Source organism: Lissotriton helveticus, chromosome 6 (assembly GCF_964261635.1).
Source record: "Lissotriton helveticus chromosome 6, aLisHel1.1, whole genome shotgun sequence".
NCBI lineage: Eukaryota > Metazoa > Chordata > Amphibia > Caudata > Salamandridae > Lissotriton > Lissotriton helveticus.
The window spans coordinates 1,155,571,204-1,155,590,519 of record NC_136067.1 but is presented as its reverse complement, the minus strand read 5'-3'; the positions used below and the strand labels follow the sequence as shown (position 1 = coordinate 1,155,590,519).

At 44.2% G+C, this 19,316-nt stretch overlaps 1 protein-coding gene across 2 annotated transcripts in view; it reads left to right on the top strand.

The window, feature by feature from the left end:
• Positions 1-650: 650 nt before the first annotated feature.
• LOC144763331 (uncharacterized) overlaps positions 651-19,316 on the top strand; it is a 398,941-nt gene continuing 380,275 nt past the window's right edge. For both annotated transcript variants that reach the window (XM_078648818.1, XM_078648817.1), the window contains exon 1: positions 651-1,125. In XM_078648818.1, coding sequence (XP_078504944.1) covers positions 1,084-1,125 — 42 coding nt within the window. In that variant the 5' untranslated portion in view covers positions 651-1,083. The remainder of the gene's footprint in view (positions 1,126-19,316) is intronic.

Genomic DNA, 19,316 nt, shown 5'->3' with positions numbered 1-19,316 from the left:
CCCAATGTAAGAGCGGGTAGGAGGGCATTTCCAGTCCTTGCCACCCCGTGGACATTGCTACCCAACTGTATAGGGCTTGGGCTTGCTCATTTCCCAGTCTCTACAGTGCAGCCTATTGTATTTACTAGGTTTCCCAGGTTTGAAAAGCTCATCAGAGTGCTATGTATGTGTTTAAGCGCAACCACCTCCCCGTATCCTGTTCCAAATATCACTTTCACACCAAACATCTCTAGTTCATCCTCTAAAAACACTTTTCAGAAAACACTGAATTAACAAATGATTGGGCTTATTGACTAATGTTCCCATTCGCAGAATATACGTTTTAGTTATCCACTAAGTCAAAACACTATTATCATTACCCAAATGAATGTTATTTATAAGTCGTGGTTGCCCGGGAAATATACCAGCTGGAAAGTTTCCGCCCCTGGGGGCACTCAGAACAGAAAGAGAATGCTGCTTTTTTTTATGCGTTTCTTGAGAGTCACTCTGCTCAACTTATTTCCATTGTGCCTCGCGCGTGGGACACGCTGCGCCGCATTCACTACATCCACCTTTCCCAGGCAGTCTCATGTCTCGACTGCGCATGCGCATATAAACAGCATCTTGGTAATGAGCCGGCTCTGAGAGCAGCGAACAAAAATATCACTGAGCATGCTCCTTCACCCCCAAATCAGATTCCGGGTCTACAGATCGCACTCTGCAGCCCGTCACTGTGTTACTTTAAGGGGCGTTTTGGATGAAGATACGCTGGTTTCAGGGCTCTTTTCTTGTGTCTGTCTGCTGTGCTGTACCTGGGCTGCTTATTAGGAGCTAGGGAGATGTGCCGTGTTTCCCTTGCTTCTTTTCGCCTCTACCTTCCTGGACTGTTCTTCAACAGAGGATAGTGCGGTGCACGCGGATTCTATTCTCTCATCGGTTTGCATAGTGAGAGGGTAACCATAACCTGTTTTTGCCCGTTTCTGTCTCGGTCTCCCTCTGTCAAAAATTGCGCTTGGGGACTGTGTGTATGTGCCTTGTCTGTCCCCCAAACTCTGCACAGTCGCATACATTTGAGGAAGAAAATCTTTCATCTAGAATATTACAATGAAAATCAGGAAAGGAATATCCAAGCGGGATTCAGAGGAGGTAAGCACCACTCTAGAAATTATCTTTTTGTTGCCTCTGGCATGGGGAATGTTAATTTACGTAAGATGCTATAGTAATGCATCACTTTTCATAGACCTGAACGTTGAAGAAAGACGTTGGAATAATCCTTTGATGTGTACCCATTCCCTAGTATTCTTGGTGAATCTGTCTATCTTAAAGTGTGTGAGATTGAGGTAAGGAGTGTACGTCTTTCTATGCGACTCTTTAAGTGAAATTTGTGCGGAGGCAGTACGTACATTAATGACAGTTAGTACACATGCCACAAATCTACTCTACGAAACGTCATTGCAGCCCTCTCACCTGCCGTTCTTCTTTTTCTGTCTTTTCCCCGCAAGTATCGAATTATTCCTCTCCTAACTTTATCCAATCTTCTTTATCCCTACCGTATACATATTTCTTGCACATGCGTGTATGTGGAAAGGGTGCCCAGTAATGAAAGCCAAGAAAGAGAGCGGGGAGTACATCGAATGTAAGCCAAAACATGCTTTATGAAACTGTGCCTCTACTTCGCTTGTGTGCATGTCACTCTACCAGCTAGCCACAACTGTAAAGACGTAAAATATGATTTTAGCTGGTGTGTTCTGCCCACCAGTCTTTTCTTAAAGATCCCAAATCCATGCACACTGGTGACTGCTGTTTCCAGGGTCAGGTTGGAGAACAGCCTTCGTTATTTTTGATTTTGTTCCTTTTGATGGGATGTGGACGAAACGTAAAAAATATATATAGCTGTTTCACATAGGCAAACTTGAGAACACCGTGATCGCTATCCATGTAACTGAAAGAACTCAAGCGATACATTTGTGCTTAAATTTGTGTGTTATACTGCTGCTCAGCCTGAGTGTGTGAGAGAATGTTGGTGAATGGAATGTTCGTGTGTGTGAGTGTCAGTTGATGAAGGGCTGAGCAGGAGTGAGGCTGCTCGTAGTGGGGCTCTCATCCTGTAACATCATACTTGAACAATGATACCTGAAGATACTACGTAGACCAGTCTTCATATTTACTATGTTTTGGCGACGATCTGGAAAAGAACCTGCGTGTGCCACCTTTAGGACTACTGAAATTTGAAGTCTGAAGAAAATCCAAGGCAATGAACCTCTTGAAACTACAAGCTATGGATTTAAAAGCATACTGGCCCCCCTGAGTCCCACCAGTGACCTTTACATCGGTCGCCCCAACCTTAGTGTGCCAGTCCCTGCTCTACTTTCCTGCTCCCTCTCCTGCTCCTTAGTGACAGTGGTCCCTGTCCTGCCACTTTGAGACAGTGTTTCCAGAAGTGCAGTTTCCTAGAAGAGCGTCCAGTTCTTGCTGCCTGCTGAAAGTTTTGCCATACTATTATTGTATGATTTTTAAAAAAATTTTTTAACTTATTGAGTATTGTTGATTTTGAGCCTATGTGCTCCATGTCGATGTTTTTCGCCAGTGCATGTCCTTACTTCTTAAATTTCCAGAGAGGCAATTCAGAGTGAATGTTACTTTCTCATATTTGTTTTGGGGTTTTGCAGTGTTTTCTCCCACGTTTACGTGGTTATAGCTTGTTCCTGTATAATTACTTGTCGCTGTATGGATATTGTAGAGTGAGTTGTTCTTCTCTTTTCATTCATGGAGTTGTTGACTTTCAGTTGTGCATTTACTTACCTTTTGTGCATTTACCGTAGTTCCGTGTGAAGTCCCTTCCACACATCACACCCCACTTTGCGTTGGGAGGAGTTCTGTACATGTTGAGTGCTTAGATTCTGTGTAGAGCGTTTTCTACCCACCACACCCCATCTTGCGTTGGGGGGAGTTCTTTACATTTTTAGTACATTTTTGTGTGCCTGATTGGTTCTGTGTAGACTGTTTTCTACACATCACACCCTAACTTTCGGTTTGGGGAAGTGTATATGTGCTTACTTTATGTGCATTAATTTGCTTGATGTCCAGGTTGCTTCTTGCTTTCGTCTGTATTGCACTTTTCCTTCTTGGACGTCAAGGTTCACTTTGCTAGATTTGTGTTTTTCCCTTGCATATCAGGGTTTGCTTTGGGAATTCTTTTGGTTCTGTGTGAAGTCCCTTCCACACATCACACCCCAATGTGTTGTTGAGGGAAGTCTGTTTTCCCATACATTTCTCGCACGTCAGGGTTGTGCAGGAAGTGTTTTTTCCTCGTTCCGTGTGGAGTCTTTACACACATCACACCTCAACTTGGGTTGTTGGGGGAAGTTTTGCTATGATTGTGCTTGTTACTATGTTCTGTGTAGATATTTTCCACGCCTGCACACTGTTTTTGTTCTCTGATTGCATGGTTCGTCTTCACACTTTTGTTGTTGGCACCCTTGTACTTTTTTGTGTTTGTTCTGCCCAGCTTACATAATTCTTGTACTTTGGTTTGTTGGTTGTTATGGTGTGGGAGTGTTGGTTGCGTTGTGATAAGAAAGAAGGTGGTGTATTCCATTGTCTCTTCCTACCTTCTTCATTGTTTCTGCATGAATTGGCCATCTTTAATCTTTCATGCTACTTTTCAGAAATATGCCAAGGTATTTATTTCTCACATCTGTTCTGATCTCTAGCTGACAGTTTTCGTATTCCCTTAAAAGAAGGAGATGTGTTATACTGCTGCTCAGCCTGAGTGTCTGTGTGAGAGAATGTTGGTGAATGGAATGTTCGTGTGTGTGAGTGTCAGTTGGTGATGGGCTGAGCAGCAGTGAGGCTGCTCCTGGTGGGGCTCACATCCTTTAACATCATACTTGAATAAAGATACCTGAAGATACTACGTGGACCAGTCTTCTTCATTTTACTACATTGTGCTTACAAAATGTACACGTAAATGAGCAGAAAATAGTACATTTATTTCAATGTATTGTTTAGCTCACCACTTAAATTTTGTTCTATACATGTTTAGAAGTTTTGCATTCAAACTACATATGACAAACAGTCAGCATAGTCTGTAGTATACAATTAGAGTACTTAGAGACACATTCTGGTCAGCTTATTTCCTTAAGGAGAAATGGGATGTCCTCTGATAAAAAGGAGACCTCGCATGGATCATACTTTCCTATACTTGTTTTTGAAGGGGGCTGGGTCAGTAATTTTCAAAGGCCATCCTTAGGCGATCTAGGATGATATACAAGATTATGAGAGTATGCCTTGAGAAGCATCTGTGTAATGCAGTTCTTTTTCTTATGAGTGGGGTGATGAGTATGAGTTTTGCTTCCAAGTGTCCTAGATTCTACTAGGGCAATTACATTTTTGTTTAGGTAACATAGGCTCCTGAGGTGTAAAGCATTGTTTCTTTTTGTTAAAAATTCAACTAAATATGTAGGACAGGACTAGTGGCATAACATTCGCCACCGTGGTGTGAAGTGGGGGGGGGCAATGTGCACGGGCCACTGGCCTGAGAGCTCCTTGCTGGATCTGGTGCATGGCGGCCGTCCTCCATGTACCTTGCAGGGGGCCTCAAGTTTTGTTACACCAACGAGACAGGCTTCATTGTGATCAAGGTCCTGTTTTGCGTTAATATGGAGGCACCAAGTGACAATTTGTTTGCACTTTGTACTTTATACTTTTATGAGTTAGTAACTATGAAGTACTGACCCAGCTGTAAAGCTACATTTTTCTAGGGGTGTGGCCTGTGCAACATGGGCGACTATCTGTGTTTAAATGGGGATCCAGCTCCTACCCATGAAGATGCTGCCATTCTTCTTGCTAAGGAATGGAATGCACTTCAGCTGATGTCCAAATGAGCGAAATATCGGTGTGCAGTGGCTTCCAGCTACAGGGAGGTGCTATTAGAAGACAGGGCCTCTGCAGTGCAGTAGCCTATCGAAGCTGTCCTCACCCTTCCTGAAGTGAGTGGGGATGATTGAAGAGAGCACTGTCAAGACCCGGCAGGGCTGCAGTGAGCTGGAGCTAATGACGAGCTGGCCCATGAGGAGGTAAGTAAAGCTGGCTGTGTGCCCCAGAGGAAGACAATGGTGTGGAGGTGCACAGGGAGCTGATTTGCCCTGACTGCAATTGTGCACCCATGCCACTCAAGCAACGTGAAGGAGGCCGAATGGCGGACCTATAATTGCTGACGACATGACTGTTTCTGCACGGTTGCTGTTGGCAGTGGCTGAAAAGGGGTACACGCCCACCCACTAGTGCATCCAGACCATTGAGTAAGGAGGGGGAGGCCGCTAGTAAACCCTGCAGTTAATGATTATGCGACTAATGGTGCATGACCATTGGATACATCGACTGGACAGAGGTAAGCACCTGTGTGCTGGTGCGCCTAGATACTTGAGCTGAACGAAAGAGACTGCTGAAGGCTGTGGCTGGACAAGGGTAGGCTCCTGCAGTGGCAGTGTGAGTTGCCTGCATGGACAGGAGACACAACCCCCATCCCAGAGTGCCTAAACCTTTTGTATGGAGGATGCATCTGAGTTGTGAGTCACAGAAATGCGGCGTAGAAGATGCACTCTGGCAAAAGCACACACTCCATCACAGAAAAACTGGAATGAGTACATGGATGGCCCTCCCAGAGTGTATGAGCTGATGAGGGGAACTGTGAGTAGCTGGCTGCAGTTGAAACCCAACATTGGGAATGAAAGGGAACCTCAGGGTGCTGGGTCACTGAAGCAACACAGATTCCCACGTAGATGCGACACTTGGGCCCTCAACAAAGACAGAAATAGAGGCTGGATAATTTTTGGACCCCCCCCTAGGCCCCCCTCCTCCTGCTCATCCTACTCAACAAGACTAAAGTGCATGAAAGCCCAAACCAGTGATGCCCATTTAATTACGTGGGCCCGATTGAACATTGGAAAGCAACAAGGTGCAATGCAACCTCCTCAAAAGCAAGGGGAACTTGACCATGGGGACAAATCTGAATGAGATGTAAACTCAACAGGTACCCAGCAAGAATTGAAACGTCTGAAAATGGCAGAGGGCCCAACTGACACATTTCATATGGTGCTTGCAGCAATTGTGGTATCCTATGAGGTGCTTGAAGCCAAAATAAATTGCCTGGCCAAAGATGTAAATCTCTTGAGAGCGGACTATTCAAAACTCTCTGATAGAGTGGCAGAGACAGAGTCGATATTGGTGGTGACCTGTCCCACAGTGAAGGAATTTCACTTACAAGTCACAGACCTATAGGCTAGGGTAAAAGTCCTGGAGAGTGGAAGACGCTGAGGAACGCTCCAGGAGAAATAATGTTCCTATTGTACGGCCTCCTGGAACAGAGTGAGGACCCTTCTATAGAACTATACATAGAGCAGTGGTTCAAGGAATGCGTGGAACCAAATCACTTGTCTATGTTTTTCACGTTGTGAAAAAGCGATTAGGGGTGCCAGTTGCCCCACATTACCATGGCTGCCCTCTAGGCCAGTGATGTAATAAAATCAAACACTGGTCCCCTTGGGGGAAGTGTAAGCCTCAACTTCCTTGGCAAATTACATAGGGTACTCCTATATAAAGAGTACAATCAAATTAATTTACACTACAGTTATCTCATAGGTATACTAATACATTGTATCATAAAACAAAGGTGCTCCCAGAAAAACAGTGCAGTGCAAGTGAGACGAGTGAGCTTACAGTGCACAGTTTTTATATATTTTTATATATATATATATATATATATATATATATATATATATATATATATATATATATAGTTCACAACAATGTCCGCAATATCCTCTGCCTCTTTGTGGGTGGCAGGCTGCCGGCAAAGGTCGCGACCCTTGAAATTTCAAATACCATTCAATCTTTATATGAAAAGATTGCGCCGAGCCCCGATTTCATTTCAACGTGCTTTATTAGGTAAACAAAGCTGTGGCAAACTCTGCCTGACGCTTTTCAGAACCGGAGTTCCTTGGTCACGGGTCAACAGGTCACTTCCTGTCACATGATATAGTGCACAAACATAAACAATATCATAAAAGGACTACATAGCTGCCCTGTCTGTGTGACTACTACTGCCACCATCTTATACTGGTTATTTGTAACTGGATATATCACATTTATATAATTTTTCTTTGTAGAGCTTTAACAAATTCATTTCAAAGGTTTACATATTTTGCAAATTGATGTGAACTTGTGAAAACAATTATCTCATAGGTATACAAATACATTGTATCATAAAACAAAGGTCCTCCCAGAACAAACATTTCCAATGCAATAGGTCTCGCATTAGGAAAGTTTGAGCTATTGGCCTTGTAAATGACAAATTGTTTATTTATGTGTTGTTTTTGAAAATAGCGAAATTAATAGCTTTGTCTTTTACAATGCCAATACTTATCACTTTTGTAAATGTGACACCTATTGCATTTGTAATACAACATGTTTTGTATTTACGTGACTTAGATGTATTGATATTACAAATAACAATGGCTTTTAATTTTTTAAAATAATTAACACTTAAATAAAAGTTATTGTAATTCATCATGGCAAAAGCTTAAACTTTTGTAAATAACCTTTGTGAAGATTATGTTCAGTGTATTTTATTGTGACGAAAATCCAAGAACAGAAGTGAAATATTAACATCTTTTTGTGACATTTGTCATAAAGCTTGAAACATTGAGATAACATATTTGAACCAGTTGTTGTTGAATGGTTGTGTGGTAAATTAAATTTACTTATTACCTCATTTCTGAATTTCTATGCTTAATAAATCATAATTTCTTGTCAATGCAAAGCGAGGAGTCCGTGGTGCTCAAATGAAGGAGGAGAAGACCAATAACTCGAGTTAAGGGGAGCGCTTCCAGCACCAAGCGGGCACAGGAGCAATCTCTCAAGTCCCTCTCTTGAAGTGGGGTTTTTATTTTCAACAGCAGAATATTTATAGAGTCTTGGTGACGAGGCAAAATAGAGGAACAAACAGGTCGTGGCAGATAGAGGAACAAAGATCAGCAAGAGGAGCAGAGTGTGAAGAAATGGGGGCGTGTCTTAGGCTTCGTGAGGGGACTTGCGATGTGAAATAGTCTGACAGTTGGAAGGGGGAGGCTTCCTCATTTGGGGGTTTGTGCTCGTGCTTCATGTCAGAAACATGAACCATCTCTGCGGGGGAGCAGGAACTCATGTACTGGTTTCCCGGACTTGGCAGAAACCACAGAGACAGATGGTGAAAATGAGGAAGGCCAGGTGCAGGGGTGTCGTGCTCGTGCTCGGGGTCTTGGGACACCAAAGGGTGAATTAAAAACAAAATGGTGCCGGCTTTTAATGTGGGCAATTATTAATCGCGCAAAGGGGATCGCGCAAAGGGGCATAATTAGATCGCGCAGAGGGCAGCGAAGGGGCATAATTATAGATTTTATTTCCACATTCCCTCCTTGCCCCAGAGTGTACCTACATTATATCTCAATTTGCATGAGATCATTTATACATTCTTGTAACATGGTTCTTTCCCTTTCTCTCTGCTGGACAAGTGGTTTAGGAATGCATTTTGCAGCGCATAGACCGCACAGGGCAGGACCACATTGGATGCAAAGGCAGCATCCAGTTATTATCAGGAATATTATACCTGCTGCTGACAGCAGTTGCCATCCCCAGGACGATATTATCTTCCAGAACCAGTCAGACCACGTCCAAGTGCCAGGTTCTTGATGTAAACTTACGGCTATCTTGTGTAATTTTGTTATGGCCGTGTATACAGATGGGGAATTATCAGGAATAAATATACAGCAGCTAGAGCCTATAATTTTACAGGCTCCGCCTCTGTCAGCCAAGATGATGTCAAGGACAAGGCGATTTTGGAGAGTAACCAATCGTATGGCAGACTGCTCCTGGGTTAAGCTCCCCAGGGCAGACGCCGTCTGGTTTACAACAGCCTCTAAGGTCCTTGTCAACCTGCGTATAAGCTTGCTGTTCTGTACAGGGCCAACAAAGAAGAAGAACCCTTTGTTAAAATCTGTATACTGTTCCCATGAGGTTTCCGTTTGGTCAACCAAGGAGGTATCGATCGTTCTTTTATGTCTGACATGGGGCACTAGGAGGTCTCGGTGGTAAGTGGATGGGTCCACAAAGACAGGGGGTAACAGGAATGCTATATAGCAAGTTCCCCCCCAGTTCAAGGGCAGCTGCACATAGGCTGTTTGGCCACAGATAAAATAAGTATGGCGAGATGCTAGAAATGAGGACTTTCCTCTGTCTTCAAAACTTATAGTGGTATGACAGTAACTGTGTCCTAATGGAATAGAGCCATTTTTCTGGATGCACAGGTGTCCTTTTACTGGTGAGACCGAGATGGAAGGGGGACCAGCATTCTTTTTCGGTTTGGTATTTAACATCTTGTAGGACATGGTCATGTTCCCTTGCTTGTATTCTTCACTTTCTAGGACTGTACCGGTCGCCTGAGGATCTCCCTCCTTATTAGGGTAACAGGCAGTATTGAGTACCTTGTTTAAATCCCCCCAAGGCCACCCATTCTTGCATGAATTATTTCCATCAGGGCAGGAGCAGGGGGTAGTATCGTCAGCTGTTATTAGGGCGAACCAGGCTTCTCAAGTTCCATTATAAGAGAATGGGAAAGGAAAAAGAGGCATCCCTCCCTTTTTCTGATGAGGTGGGATGCGGCCACATATCCAACAATTGGTGCTATTACTGGCCTGCTGAGTGTGGTGTAGCATCTGTATGAAGGTATTGTTTCGCAAGGCTAGTCTATGGGCTTGTTCATGAGGGGGTAGGTCGTGATAGGTGTGTTCCTGAGTGCTGTTGGGTGTATGAGAGGTGTGTTGTGTTGGAGGAAAAACAGTGTGGAGAATCCAACCAAGACACGTCATAACTGCCGTGAGGAAAAATAATACTGTCAAACATATAATAGGACCATTATGTCTTTTTCTAGAGTTCATTTCTTTTTTCTCCCACATAGTCAAGGTGTTAAAATCCATTCACATGCTCCAACCGCTTCACCACTGGACCGACGCCCAATGGACTTAATTAGCCAGAGTCCGAATGGCAGACCTTAACTTTGATTTGTAATCCTGTTGTGGGGTTAGTTCCAAAGGCAATAAAGATTGTTCAGTCACAATGTCAGTGGGATTGGCAGGGCCATCAGCAACAGTGTCTTTTTGTCCAAAATGTTTCCGGCAGTGGCTTGCGTGGAGCCAGCCCTTCCTGCCCTCGACCTTCACTGCTGTCCGTGTTGTTAGTAGTACGAGTCTTGGCTTCTTCCACCTGGGCTGGAGGGGACTGGTCCGGTCGAAGTTCCTCACGAGGACCCAGTCCCCGGGTCGGATGGCGTGTTCTTCCGGGTTGGTTTTGTCAGGGAAGGTGGCAGCAACCTGAGAACGACAAGATTGGAGTGCAGACATCAAGGAAGCCAGGTAGTCAGTCAGCATAGTACTGTCAACATCAGTTATTCTTTTAGGCCTTGGCGTACCCCACATATTTGGTGGTCTGCCAAAGACCACTTCATATGGAGATAAGCCAGTTCTGGAATGGGCTACCGTACGCATGTAGAAGAGGGCAACCGGTAAGGCTACCATCCAGTCCACGCCTTTGTCAGTGCATATCTTGGCCAATTTTGTCTTCAAAGTTTGGTAGTGCCTTTCTACTAGACCTGCTGCCTGAGGATGTCTTACACAGTGAAACTTCCAAGTGTACCCTAACAGAAGAGACACTTGCTTCATGAGTTCAGAGGAAAAAGGTTGGCCGTTATCTGAGTAGATGACACGGGGCAACCCATACCTCGGGAAAAACTCTCTAACTAATTGTTTAGCAGTTGTCGTTGCAGTGTAATCTGGGACGGGATAGGCTTCTGTCCATCTGGTCAGAGCACAGACTACAACTAGCACATACTTGTGACCTCTACATCTCTCCATCTGGATATAGTCCATCTGGAGAACTTCAAATGGATGGTCAGGGGGTTGGAATCCTCCCTGTTCCACCTTTGTGCCTCTTCCTGGGTTGAACTGATTACAAATCATGCACGTTTTAACTTTTTGTTTGGCTGCAGCTCTCAAATGTTTGTTGTGCCATATATTCTGTATGCTGTCTAACATTGCTTTTTCTCCCAGATGCGCTGGTCCATGTATGGTGTTTACCATAACCTGTACCATGGCATCCGGTAGAAACCATACTGCTCTTTCAGGTGTCATCCAGCCTTGATCTGTAAGGACCCCTCCTTTTTCCTTCCATTCTAGCAGTTCCTGTGGTGTGGCGTGACTTTGGACATCCTGGATGTCAGAAAAGGGGGCTCGTATTGTATTTTGGCGGTGTGGTATACTTAATTCTCTGTTTGCTGCTAACTTGGCTGCACTGTCTGCAGAATCATTCCCTTTTGATATTTCATCTGTTCCTTTTGTGTGCGCTTTACATTTTAGCACTGCGATTTTCTCTGGTAACTGACTGGCCTCTAAGAGGGCAGTGATGAGTGTAGCATGCTGTATTCTGGACCCATGTGATGTGAGAAATCCTCTCTCTTTCCATAATGTACCGAAGTTGTGTACAACTCCAAAGGCATATTGTGAATCAGTGTAGATGTTAACTGACTTTCCTTTTGCTAAGTGACATGCTCGTGTTAGGGCTATGAGTTCTGCTGCCTGTGCCGACAGTATCTCTATCTTGTGTGCTTCTAAAGTGTCTGTACCATTTGTGACGGCATAGGCTGCTGCTAATTCTCCTGTGGGGAGTCTCATACATGAACCATCAACAAAGAGTGTCATTTCTGCCTTAGCAAGGGGAGTATCTTGTAAATCTGGTCTTGGTTTGGTCACTAAATCAATTATGTAAATACAATCGTGAATTTCCTCAGTAGGAGAGGTCAGTGGCAACAGTGTTGCTGGGTTTAAAATGTTGCAGCGTCTAATCCCAATGTGTGGCTGAAAAAAAGTCATCTCATATCCGGTGAGTCTGGCTATTGTCAGATGCTGTGTTTGTGTTCTGTTTAACAGAAGTTCTACAGCGTGTGGGACCTGAACTATCAGATGATGTCCCAATACAATAGAATCGCTTTGTCTAATAGCTTGTGCAGTAGCTGCTACTGATTTTAGACATGCAGGCAATGCTTGTGCTACTGGATCTAATGTGCTTGAAAAATAACCACATGGTTTATGTTTGTCTGCTTGAAGTTGGGTCAGAACTGATAGTGCTGTACCTGAGTTTTCTGTTACAAATAATGTAAAATCTTTGGTGTAATTAGGTGTTGCCAGCACTGGGGCTTGACACATAGCTTTTTTAAGAGACTGAAAGGCTTGCGTGTGTTCATCTGTCCAGGGTAATTGTGGAGTAGCGCCAGCTTCGAGTATTGTCAGCTGCACTAACGGTTTGGAAATGAGTGCAAATTGTGGGATCCACTGTCTACAATATGAGGTGAGACCAACAAAAGCTCGAACTTGTTTCTGTGTTGTTGGTTGTGGTATTTGTTGTATGAGTTGGATGCGTTCCTGTGTAAGCTGCCTACCCTCCTTTGACAGCAAGTGCCCTAAGTATGCCACTTGCTGTAAACAAAATTGGAGCTTACCAGGGGAAACTTTATGGCCATTTGCAGCTAGGAATTCTAGTACTAGTAGTGATGCTTCAGCACATGCTGCGTCAGATCTGGCCGTAATTAGGATATCATCAACATATTGTAGTATGGCTGTATCCGTGGGCATTTGAACAGTATCTAGTTGTCTTTTTAATGCTTGGCTATATACGCTTGGACTCTCTGTGAAACCTTGAGGAGCTCTTGTGAATTGGAAACTTTGTCCTTGTAAGGAGAAGCCAAAAAGGTATTGACTGTCTGGGTGAATAGGTATGCTAAAGAATGCGTTTTTCAAGTCAATGACTGAAAAATGCATTGCTTCCGCATCTATGGCTGTGAGTAGGGTGGAGATGTCTGGAACCACAGGGTGTTGTGGAACGACACATTTATTGAGCTCTCTCAAATCCACCACTAGTCTGTAGACAGGTGGTGTTCCTGGTTCCACTTTTTTATGAACTGGTAAAACAGGGGAATTGCAAATGTTAGAAGTTGTTTCCTTAATCACACCTGACTGTATTAGGTCCTGAATAATTAACATTAATGCTTGTTCAGCCTGAGGTGGAATTTTGTATTGCCTTATGCGTGGTAGTTGGGCTCCCTCTTTCAGTGCAACCTTGTGAGGTGTTATTTCCATACATCCTACTGTGGTGGAATCAGTGGCCCACAGGGTGTGTGGCAAATCTTTCAAACGCTCATCTAATTCTCTACTTGTGTAGTGACCCTTGAAATCTCGCAGAAATAGTCTGACATCTGTAGGTGAGCAAACAATGACAGCTCCTAATTCTTTCAATGTTTTTATACCAAGCAAGTTTTCTGGACATGATTTTGTCAATATAAGATCTGTAGTTGTCATGAGGGGACCAACCTGCAAGGGCAGTGGCTTTGACGTGACGTTTGTCACAGGTTGCCCCGAGAAACCCAGAGAAATACTTTTTGAACCCGAGAGAGGAGCCTCTGGGACCTCTTGATGGCTTATTGTTGTTTTACTGGCCCCAGTGTCTAGTAGAAACTTCCTATCCTCCCCAAGAAGTCGGACCTCTATAAATGGACCTGTCTGATCTACTGGAATGGGGATTAGGGGCAGTTTGTCATCTTCTCTCTCTGGGCAACATCATGAGAAATCTGGGTAATATTCAGTGTAGGCGCTGTCTATAATATTCATTTGGGCCAATTGTGTTGTCAGTGGAACTGAAGGTGTTGAACTGTCTAGGGAACCATTCTGTTTTGGCTGATATGGGCGTGGCTGGGTCTTACTAGTAGCCAAATTGTGCTTTAAGACAGGGCAATCTTTAACGAAGTGTCCCATCTTTTTGCACTAATTACAAGTGCTTTTTATATTTGTCTGGCTACTTGGTGTCTGTTGACGCTGCGGTGCAGTTTGGGCTACTAATGCTTTCATCTTTGTGTCTTTCATGCGTTTCTTATCATTTTCTTCTTTATCCCTAATGCGATTCTGGTGATATTGTAGCATTTGTAACACCTGTGGAGGTGTATGTGCTTGCCAGGTACTTTCTACTTTTAGTACTCTGTCCTTAATGGCTGGCAAGGCGTTATCTACTAATTTGGAAACAAACAGATGCGGGTAAGCTTCACTTGTCGGCGTAAGGCCGCTATTTACCGCAAAACACTTTTCAAGTCTAGTGTAATAATCTCCTATGTCTTCACCATGTTTCTGTTTGCAGGAGGAAATGGCACCCCAGTCCTCCTTTTTCACTGTTAGTAACTGTGGTAGCACCTTTAAAATAGTGCCAGGAAGTGCTTTTAGTCTGTCTCCTATACCTTGACCTGCTACTCTAGTATTTTCGTCATTCTGAAGTTCAGTCCATCTAATGTGTTCACCTGCTACTTCCCAATCTTTTTCTCTTAGTTTGTCATATATACCTGATGGCAACAATAATTTCAGAATTGCTGTGATATCAGAAAGAGTATATGTTCCCATCATTAATACATCTCCTAATTCCTTAAAGAATCCAGCAGGATCCTTTGAGTGGGAGGGAACCATCTCTTTCATCCTTAGTAACTCAAGTTTTGTCAAGGGTACATAAATGAAGACGCGTTGTAGCGCTCCATTTGTGTCAGCTCTGGGGTGGACCTCCCTCATGGGGAACTGGCGTGTTTGAGGAAGTCTATTAGTTGCTCCACACGTATTATGGGGAGATCTATATCCAGTCACTTTCTGGTATTTCTGTCTAAAATCTATAAATGTGTTGAGAAAAACTGAACTATTGTGGAGGAACATGTTATCAGCGCAGTCAGACAGAAAATCTTCGAGTCTTGGATCATGTTTGAAATGAGTGTCATTGAGTGTGATGAGATGTTGTACCATGTAGAGACTTGCTAATCTTTGATGTGAGCGTGGTAATGCTAGAAAAAGCTGGGCTATGAGATCATTGTCATATATCTTATATTGAGAGACCCATAGGGTCGCAGTTCTGGCTATTTCCTCCTCCTCCGGTGTAAGCGGAGGTTCCTGGTCTAACCAGTAGTCTAATGCATTGGATGTATTTTCAAATAACTCATCTGGAGATGACCGTTCAGAGTGACCTTGGAGGAATGTAGGCGGGGGTGTTCGTGAATTAGAGGGGAAGAACGAACGGGTAGGACTTTTTCAGTAGGTTCAGTAATTTCCTCCTCAAGTTTCTTATTCTCTTCATTTGTTTGCAAGTTTTGCAGAATACGGGTCACATTACGGGCGAACCTGTCTAGTGCATCATTTATAAGTTCTAGACTAGTGTGGTCGGATGCGGAATCTAATAAGTCAAAAAGTGAAACTGGTACATTTCTTTCCTCTGCTTGTATGTGTTTTATGAAACCGCAAAGGAGGAACCTATACATGTGCATTTTTACAGGGTGTGATCTTCTTGTAGTCATAGCGTTAATGGCTCGTGAGTTCTCTCCAGTACAAAGAAACTCAGAGGCCGCTTGAAGAAACGTGTCAATTGCTGGTAGATGTCTTATTTCTTCCCAGGAGTCATGAAGTATTTTACTTATTCGGCCCGCCTCCCCTGTGTTGCTCGGAGTCGGGTCATAGGGGCAGTCGGGAATTGTTTTACCTGGGTCTGGACCTACGGCACCCCCTTCTGGAGTGAGAGGTGGTGCGTTATGTTGTGAAAGGGGTGGCGGAGGCAGAGGATGTTGAATGACTGGAACTTCATAGGGTGGTGGAGTATCTAAGAGAAAATTAGTAAAAGTATCCTCTGGTAGTGGGGCTGTAGGCTGTGCTGATGCAATGTTAAGGTTTTCAGGTGCAGATGGCAATACAGGATAAAAACCAGTAGAAATGGCTGATTGTTCCCTTTTATTCCTTTCACTAACTACTTCTTTCCCTATTTCTTGTAACTGTTCTTTCTTGGCCTGCTCTGACATTCTCTTACCCTTTTCAACTTTATGCAATTCCTTCTGTTGCCTCCTATGGGCTTCTTTTCTCCATAATTCTACTGAGTCACTCTGTGACTGGCGGACTCTCTTTTTCTTCCATAACTGTTCCTCTAATTTCATAATACACTCCATATCAAAACTACCATTTTCAGGTCATCTATATCTGAGTTCTAGGTCTTTAGTATATTCTACCCATAGATCACAATAAATAAGTGCACCGACACCATGTTTTGCATACATAAAGTGTCCTGGAGTATCCCGAGGAGGAAGGGGAATTTCTTTCTCAAGAATACTCCTTTTGGTTGCCATCTTACGTATTTTCGAGAAAATAGGCATGATGGCAAGACTTTCAAAGATTTTAGAAGTGAGAAAAACACAAACAGAACAAATATCTTTACCGTACCCACGAAAGAGGTGAGTCCGTCTTTTATACTAGTTTAGTAGTCCTCACAAAATAAGTGAGAAACCCACAAAAAACATGTATCTTTACCGTGCCCACTAGGTAGTGAGTCCGTCTTTTATACTAGTTTTAGTAGTCCTCACCAAAGATAGGTGAGAAACCAACAAAACACGTATCTTTACCGCCCCCACAAAAGCTGTGGGTTCGTTTTTATACTTTTCAGCAGTACTCACCGAAAAATAACTGGAAGGCCTCTTGAAGATTGTGGGATTTGTAGAACCTCGGACTCGCAGGTTGGGCTTTGGTTCAGGACGTTCCGCTATTTCCTCACCGCATCGTGTGGATGCTGGGCCGCAGTCGGTCCCCCTCTTCGCCTCGAGGGAGTTAGCGGAAATTCCCCGCGTTGTGCACTTTTGAAGTCCGTCAACGGTCAGGAGGGGACAGTACCGGGTCCAATATCGCTGGCGCGTGGGGGAAAGGGAATGTCCCTGTTCCGGGCGCCAAATATTGTGGTAAATTAAATTTACTTATTACCTCATTTCTGAATTTCTATGCTTAATAAATCATAATTTCTTATCAATGCAAAGCGAGGAGTCCGTGGTGCTCAAATGAAGGAGGAGAAGACCAATAACTCGAGTTAAGGGGAGCGCTTCCAGCACCAAGCGGGCACAGGAGCAATCTCTCAAGTCCCTCTCTTGAAGTGGGGTTTTTATTTTCAACAGCAGAATATTTATACAGTCTTGGTCACGAGACAAAATAGAGGAACAAACAGGTCGTGGCAGATAGAGGAACAAAGATCAGCAAGAGGAGCAGAGTGTGAAGAAATGGGGGCGTGTCTTAGGCTTCGTGAGGGGACTTGCGATGTGAAATAGTCTGACAGTTGGAAGGGGGAGGCTTCCTCATTTGGGGGTTTGTGCTCGTGCTTCATGTCAGAAACATGAACCATCTCTGCGGGGGAGCAGGAACTCATGTACTGGTTTCCCGGACTTGGCAGAAACCACAGAGATAGATGGTGAAAATGAGGAAGGCCAGGTGCAGGGGTGTCGTGCTCGTGCTCAGGGTCTTGGGACACCAAAGGGTGAATTAAAAACAAAATGGTGCCGGCTTTTAATGTGGGCAATTATTAATCGCGCAAAGGGGATCGCGCAAAGGGGCATAATTAGATCGTGCAGAGGGCAGCGAAGGGGCATAATTATAGATTTTACTTCCACAGTTGCACAGATTGATGCTGTGGTGGCGCTGAGTGATGTGGTGGCGACGAGTGATGCTGTAGCGTTCAGTGATGCTGTGGTAGCGCATAGTGATGTTGTGGTGCCCCTGAGTGATGCTGTGGTGGTGCGGAGTGATGCTGTATGCTATTCTATGTTTTGTTTTGCTATCCTATGTTTTGTTTTGTTATGCTATGCTATGTTTTGCTATCCTATGCTTTGATTTGTTATGCTTTGCTATGCTGTGTTATGCTATGCTATGTTTTGGTAGCGCATAGTGATGTTGTGGTGCCCCTGATTGATGCTGTGGTGGTACGATAGATAGAGTGAGGGAGATAGATAGATAGAGTGATGGCGATAGAGTGAGTGTGATAGACAGAGTGAGGGCGATAGATAGACAGATAGATAGTGAGGGCGATAGATAGAGTGAGGGCGATAGATAGATAGAGTGAGGGAGATAGATAGAGTGAGGGCGATAGATAGATTGATAGCTAGAGGGCGATAGATAGAGGGCGATAGATAGAGGGCGATAGATAGATAGAGGGCGATAGATAGAGGGCGATAGATAGATAGAGGGCGATAGATAGATAGAGGGTGATAGATGGAGTGAGGGCGATAGATAAATAGATAGATAGATAGATAGAGTGAGGGCGATAAATAGATAGAGTGAGGGCGATAGAGTGAGGGCGATAGAGTGAGGGCGATAGAGTGAGGGCGATAGAGTGAGGGCGATAGAGTGAGGGCGATAGAGTGAGGGCGATAGAGTGAGGGCGATAGAGTGAGGGCGATAGATAGAGGGCGATAGATAGAGTGAGGGCGATAGAGTGAGGGCGATAGAGTGAGGGCGATAGAGTGAGGGCGATAGAGTGAGGGCGATAGAGTGAGGGCGATAGATAGAGGGCGATAGATAGAGTGAGGGCGATAGATAGATAGAGTGAGGGAGATAGATAGATAGAGTGAGGGCGATAGATAGACAGATAGATAGTGAGGGCGATAGAGTGAGGGCGATAGGTAGATAGCTAGAGGGCGATAGATAGAGGGCGATAGATAGATAGAGGGCGATAGATAGATAGAGGGCGATAGATAGATAGAGGGCGATAGATAGATAGAGGGCGATAGATAGAGGGCGATAGATAGATAGAGGGCGATAGATAGATAGAGGGCGATAGATAGATAGAGGGCGATAGATAGATAGAGGGCGATAGATAGATAGAGGGCGATAGATAGAGTGAGGGCGATAGATAGAGTGAGGGCGATAGATAAATAGATAGATAGATAGAGTGAGGGCGATAGAGTGAGGGCGATAGAGTGAGGGCGATAGAGTGAGGGCGATAGAGTGAGGGCGATAGAGTGAGGGCGATAGAGTGAGGGCGATAGAGTGAGGGCGATAGAGTGAGGGCGATAGGGTGAGGGCGATAGAGTGAGGGCGATAGATTGAGGGCGATAGATTGAGGGCGATAGAGTGAGGGCGATAGATAGAGGGCGATAGATCGAGTGAGGGCGATAGATAGATCGAGTGAGGGCGATAGATAGATAGAGTGATGGCGATAGAGTGAGTGCGATCGACAGATAGAGTAATGGCGATAGATAGAGTGAGTGTAGATAGATAGACAGATAGAGTGAGGATGATAGACAGACAGATAGAGTGAGGGCGATAAATAGAGTTAGGGTGATAGATAGATAGCTAGATAGCTAGAGGGCGATAGATAGATAGAGGGCGATAGATAGAGTGAGGGCGATAGATAGAGGGCGATAGATAGAT